Source organism: Cebidichthys violaceus, unplaced genomic scaffold (genome assembly GCF_023349555.1).
Source record: "Cebidichthys violaceus isolate CVI_PGR_0920_01 unplaced genomic scaffold, fCebVio1.0.p SCAF_1, whole genome shotgun sequence".
NCBI classification, from domain to species: domain Eukaryota; kingdom Metazoa; phylum Chordata; class Actinopteri; order Perciformes; family Stichaeidae; genus Cebidichthys; species Cebidichthys violaceus.
In genome coordinates this window covers 23,544,858-23,551,326 of record NW_027176262.1, presented here as the reverse complement: position 1 = coordinate 23,551,326, position 6,469 = coordinate 23,544,858, and the positions used below count along the sequence as shown (strand labels likewise).

Below are 6,469 nucleotides of genomic sequence, written 5' to 3'. Positions count from 1 at the left end.
GGGGGGAGAGAGACAGACAGAGATGCCGAGACAAAACTGTGACAAATTCGGCTGAAAGACCATCGAGTTGCAAGAAATCCTCTCAAGCGACAGACAGTAGCATAGCAGCAGCCGGTGTCCGCGTTATTTCGGTGAGATGAGAGCCGATGTCGAGCAGCCAGAGGCGCACAGGCGTTATGATCCCACTGCATGTAGAAAACTGGGGGGGGGGGGGTGAAAGAGAGGCAGCCTTATCAGCGCTAACCATGTGTGCGCAGTGGGCAGCGTGATGGAGCTGCATCCTCGCGCTCGCGGCCATCGAGGAAAAAAAACCGAAAAAAAAGCAGGCAAGCGGTATTGTATCTGTCGCCACACCCATCACATAAAGCCAGACACGGCGCGGTAGCGATGAGTGGGTGGGGGGGGGGGGGGGGGGGAGCGTTTTATGTCGGTGACAGCGACATGACAACAGCCGAGGGCTATGGGTGAGCGACAGATGAGTCACACGCATCCACCAGCTTCCCAATTCTTTCTCATTGCAGATGCGTAAAACCTGCGCCATGAATAACCGGACGGTGCCAACACCGATGTGGCGAGTAGTGCAAAAAACAACAAAAAAAGAGAGAGAGAGGCTGCGTGGATGATGGGCGGTGATGGTGCACGTGGGGCCAGTTTAGGAGAGGTATTTAAAGATGTGGACACGTCTCTCTGTCAATGCGCATGATACTGCGGTTCCACTACTATGGCACGCTCCAACTCACCTTGAATCGGCGCACGGCCGCTCTCCTGTCATTCGGGGTGCGGGGCGTACGGAGAGCCAATACACGCCCCAAAGCCTCAATCAGCAGCCAATCCGATGACGGAAGAGGCGGACCTGTGGCTGCATTCTCACACTTGGTTTCACTATGCGCTCGTAAAACGGCTCCGTCTACTACAAACGCGGCGGTGCAGGTGCTCTGTCTCTTCGGGAGAGGATGCGGATGGAAGGACGGGGGAGGGAAGGGATGAAGGGAAACGCCACGAGGAAAGAAAATAGGATATGAGAAGGGGCTTTTCGCTAGGAGACCGTGAGGTGCAAGGTCGAATATGAGAGATTGGTTGAACGGGGCACTTTGCGTGGTAATAGCTGGTCGGCAATAGTACTATGATTTGGTATGTGGCCACTCTGATAGCAAGTGTATTCAGCACCAGAGGAACGGCCGCTCAAGGTGAGTTGAAGTGCAATATATATTGTGCCGCACATATGATGTCTGCTATCTCCGCGTGTGCTTGGTGCTGCTGCTTTTTTTTTTTTTTTTTTTTTTTTTCTTTTTTTTTTTCTTCCTTCTCCTTGCAGTCGCTTGACAATTTGTGTGTTGTTGTACGTTAGGTCATATGAACAGTGGGGCTAATGCATCCCAACAAATGGCTGCATATCTCATATGTCACGTGAAAGTTCAGCCCCGGTGAAATGGTATCAGGGGAAACTACAATTGTCTTAAAATGGCCTGTGCCCATGTGCATGATATGTGAGGTAGGATATCACATGCCAGTGATGCACATGCTCCACAGTGATTGACCATGACAAAGATGGGTTGATTGATGATGGCTGTGTGTGTGTGTGTGTGTGTGTGGGGGGGGGGGGGGGATAGGTCTGTATTGTGGTATTGTCATTTTTGGGTGATAAAACAACGAGCAAATCGGAAATAACGTCCCCGCATCTGAGGAGGAGGGGGGGGTGGTGGTGGGGGGGGATGTGTGCATTGTATCATAGCAAGCAGTCCCATTTGAGCTCTCTAGAGAGGGGTGTGACCGTCTCAGCCTTCAAGATGGGAAAGTAACTAAATAATGCATTAGTGTCAGATAAAATGCACTCTTGGATTGATAGATAGAGCCGCTGCACGCATGGGCTTCACATGCTGAATTCTCACACTGCACATGGATCCGGTCACAGTGCTGTGTGTGTGTGTGTGTGTGTGTGTGTGTGTGTGATGCACTGAGCACATGCAGGCTGCAAGGCTCGCCCGCAGTGCTGATCTAAGTGGCTCGTAAACTGGTCATTCCTGGAGCAACAGAACTGCACAATATCCCTTTTGTTCATATTTTTTTATTTTTTTTCCCTGAGCAGTCTGTATTGACCCATGTACTTATTTAACCTTGCTCTTCCACTCGTGTCCAGAGGAGGGAGACATGTGCCAAGCTTGACGCCTGGGTAACCGATCCCGATGACCCCACGCATACCCGGTCGAAACCGGTCCGCTCACAGGTCTGCCTCCTCCTCACGATGACAGTCGGGTCCGAGCCGAGCACAATGTGGAGAACGTCCTCTCGTGGAACATTTGAATTAGGAACAGAGAACTCTCTCTCGCAGGTGTGATTGTTTAAAACGGCAATTCTCCGTTTTATGAAGGCATTGATGTGGCCTAATAATATCGACTCAAAGACGGCGTCTGCAATGGGCACTGCACTGAAGGTGATTCACTTTTGAAGAGGCTTAGAGGCTGCACCAGGGAGTCACAAATCACAACGTAGTGCACCAGTAATGAGAGCTGGGCTGCTGCTACTTCTATTACGGTGTCTCACAATATAGTGTCTGAGCCCAGTCTGGTGCTACACAGCGCCGCTGAAACGCTTGTTAACATCAACTGTGACTTATTTTTTATTACCTTTTTTGCGAACAATAAAGACAACAAAACCCAACCTGTCATCAGAAATGGAAGCCGTGACAGTAATTATGCAGCTTTAATATCAGAAACGCAAAGTTCTAGTTTGGTATATTTGGGGGTAATGGGCTGAGTAGATTGATCCTGCTCTCATGTCTGTCAGTTCAATGGAAAGCTACATGGAGCAGCAGGTTAGCTTAGCATAAAGACAGGAAACACTGTGAAACAGCTAGCTTGGCTCTGTCATAATACACAGAAATCCACTGAGCAGAGCCTCTTTCTCTCACTAATTAACGGGTTTGACAGACAAAACACTGGAATGTAAAAGCAACATTTTTTTTTTTTGGTAAAATATAACTGTGTCTTTAAGACGGAGCCAAACCAGCTGTTTCTCCTGTTTTCACTCTTTGTGCTAAGCTAAGCTAGCTAGCTGCTGGGTGTACCTTTAATATTTACCGTACGGACACGAGTGTGGTACAAGAAAGGTATAGAAAGGCATATTTCTCATGACTCTTTTTACTATTACTTTAATTAATGGTAATTACATAGGCTGACATCTTTATAAATAAGTTGTGTTCTTCCCATACAAAGACACGGTGGCCACTAATGTGTCATCTGCAAACAAAGGTTTTTGAAAATGTGCGTTGCCAAATTTAATGCTCAATGGAATAGATTGAAATCCATCAGAAGAGCAACATTGTGAAATGTTAGGATTATGAGTAGAAAAAGAGAAAAAGGACAATTGACACCATTGTTCTTTTTCTCTTTTTCTACTCATTGTATATTAACTAGATCTGTATCTGCCAAAAAAAACAAACTGTGATGCGCATTTTATTTAATTATTCACCAGCTGTTATTTAATCAGTGCAGATCATCGTTGCATCCTTACACCCCTATACTGAGTTGTGTTCATAGCGAGGCGGTCTGACAGTAGAGTCCCACATGTGTGACGTGTTTTCATCTTTAAGGGAAACTCTGAAAGTCTAAATGGGTCAAGTTTAGTTGGGATTATTCATGGGCTGGCAGGACGGTGTCGAACGCGGAAGCTGAAGTCAGTGAACAGAATCCCGACATACAAGTGAGTGTCAAGATGTCAAGAGTCAGGGTGTCAATGTTTCCCTCATTGAGACATTTGCCTGAAACAGGAAACTGAAGCAGGGGGTCAAGCAGTGCGTACGTCGTATGAAAAGTATGCTCGATGATATACGCCATGATTGGCCTGAATTTGAATTTCTGCTACACCGTGTCTACAAAAAAGAGGCGTATGAGTGTGAGCAGCAGCAGCAGCAGCAGCAGCAGCAGCTCCACCGCTCTGTCTGTGTCTACACAGGAGATGCGTTCAGGCACAGTATTGAGTGTAGGTCACCTGCGTTTTTGGCAGCACTCAGAGCGCTATCAGTGAAGCGTGACTTCTTTCCTTCAGATGTATGGGAGGCTGACGACTGAAAACTCAGACACACGCATGGGGGGGGGGGGCTCTGTGTTGTTTTGCTTGCTGGTGCATTCTTGGCAAAAAAAAAAAAAATTCAGATTTGCAAATGAGGGAAACACCATATTTTGCTGTGATTGCGACAGTGTGTACAACATTGTCTGGCCTGAGAGACAACAGCACTTCATAATGACAAGACAGTCCCACTGGCTGGATGCTGCATCGAATACCAACAGGCTCACATTCCTGGAAGCTTACTTTAGACAGTAAAAAACACTGTCAAGGGTCCTCACAGTAATTATGAAGTGGCTCTGCAGTGTTTTGGTGTCTGATAGGCCTTCACATTCATGGATCTGTAACTCCTAACTGGCCTTTGTGGATCGCGTGTCGTCGTCTCTCCGCCACCTCGCCGGGCTTTTTAAGCGCTCGCCTGTTTCCGGTGCAGGCGTGCGGTAAACGGCCCCGTACCTCGTCAGCAACCTCACTAATTTAGTCTTCTTGTTCTTGGCGAGTGTTGGAAGTGTTGGGCTTTGCAGTGAGTGTGTTGCATTAGCCTGCGGATTTGCTGTGTAATTAAATAATGACCTTGGGGGGGGGGAAATAAGGAAAATAAGTCATATTAATTTGATTAAACTATTGGTACAATGCAAATTGTAAAAGTTAAATTGCACTGTACATGAAGAATCGTGAACTTAACTTAACCAGAACATGTATTCAGATAGGTTGAGTGGTATCTTTTTACAGCCGGTGAACCGGGTCATCGGTCGGTGGCTTACACAGAACAGCTCAGGTATCATCACTGTAGACGGACGCTCACAGAAGCCTTCTCGTACCGTGGCTCCCGGCGGGGAGGCAGCATATGGACAGGGAGACTCGAGGTTAGCTCAGCAAAGTCAACGATGACTTGGCAACCAATCAAAGCGACGCGAGAGGGGACGCTGATGGCAATGCAGAGGCAATTAAATGTCACTGGCAAGTGTCGGGGAGTGGTATATTTGAAGGACTATTTTCAGCCGGAGTCACTGACGGCAGACTGGCTCTCCTCTCAGGTCCTGTGCTGGGACTTGGGTGTGTTTTTAAGCGTTTGTTGAACTGGCTTTTGGCCATATGGTATTCATCTGTAATTCCCTCCTCGTGAGCCCGCTCTTGATGTGTCACAGGAGCTCCCTCGTGAACCGGGGCTTGGCACACTTGTTCTCGTCTCTGGGTTTTCTTCTGTCGGCACACTTGTTCAAAGACGGCGTCACAGAGAAGCAGACAGCGTTCGCGAAGGTGTCAGAACTCTGCCGCTCGCAAATGTCTGAGGCCTCCCGGTCGCACCGTCGCAGCGTCTGAAAAGCCCTCCTCCTGCCTCTGGAGAACCAGCTTCAGACTGGTTCTCATGTCTTCAGACTGGTTCTCGTGGCTGTCTTCACTTGTTGTCTGAATGTTGGAGCAGTCTGGGACGTTGTGTGAGGCTGCTCTCCGTGAGATGGTTGAGGAAATGTTTTGACAGCAGTGTTTTAATAATTTGCCCATCTCAGTGCAATTAAGTGATGTTTCACGTTGCGACTGCTTTTCTCTACTTGTTATCCTCATAAAAATCTCCTGAAACTGCCATAATATAAGAGAAACATTTGCTTTTTTAATAGAAGATCTAAACTAGAACAATCTAAAGTTATATTTTCTTCTTTTTTTAAAAAAATGGTAGATGTCAATAAATGACATTTCCCCAAATCATGTCAAGTCGTTTGGCCCTCAACATGAGGATCAAAGCCCACTTGACCCCTAAGAGCTCCCGCAGTACTGCAGTGTTTCCAGTGTGGTTGGTGATACGGCGCCTCAGGGTTCCAGAGGTTGGGTCAGTTCTATGTAAAAGCAATCAATGCTGCCAATGAATACAGGAACGTATGTAAAAACTTGAATAATGCAGTTGGTGTTAATTTCACTTCTGACTTAAGGTGGTTATGGATTTGACACGTTGCAACTTTATTTTCCCGTTCCCTCTTCAGATTGTAGATGAGGTTAGATGCCACATTTAGAAAACGAGAGAGCAAGCAAACATATGCAGCAAAAGTCATAAACTGCTGAGTACCTTGGGCAGTTATGTTTCTGTGCTGACATTACATTACTGTATGTGTTGCTATATAGTTGCAAGGCAAGTAGTACACATTGCCAGTGTTGAAGGAAGCGTTCAGATCCTCCACTTAAAGTGGGAATCCTTACGACTTCAGTCCTGGTTGATTTAGAATTTCTATTTGAGTGGAAACAAAAGGAAGCGTCTGGAGTCTTGGGCTGCATTCGGAATTCCATACTCACATGCTTTTTTTTTTTTTTGGTGATACTGCAAATATTTGAATATTGCAATACCTCCATCCGTGGGCCATGTCTCAGTGGCCACTGTGTTACCTCCTTCAGCGATAGATGGTGACTCAACAGA

At 46.8% G+C, this 6,469-nt stretch overlaps 1 protein-coding gene across 3 annotated transcripts in view; it reads left to right on the top strand.

The window, feature by feature from the left end:
* Positions 1 to 913: 913 nt before the first annotated feature.
* Positions 914 to 6,469, top strand: part of igsf9ba (immunoglobulin superfamily, member 9Ba) — a 48,507-nt gene continuing 42,951 nt past the window's right edge. For all 3 annotated transcript variants that reach the window (XM_068716014.1, XM_068716003.1, XM_068716023.1), the window contains exon 1: positions 914 to 1,187. In XM_068716014.1, coding sequence (XP_068572115.1) covers positions 1,124 to 1,187 — 64 coding nt within the window. In that variant the 5' untranslated portion in view covers positions 914 to 1,123. The remainder of the gene's footprint in view (positions 1,188 to 6,469) is intronic.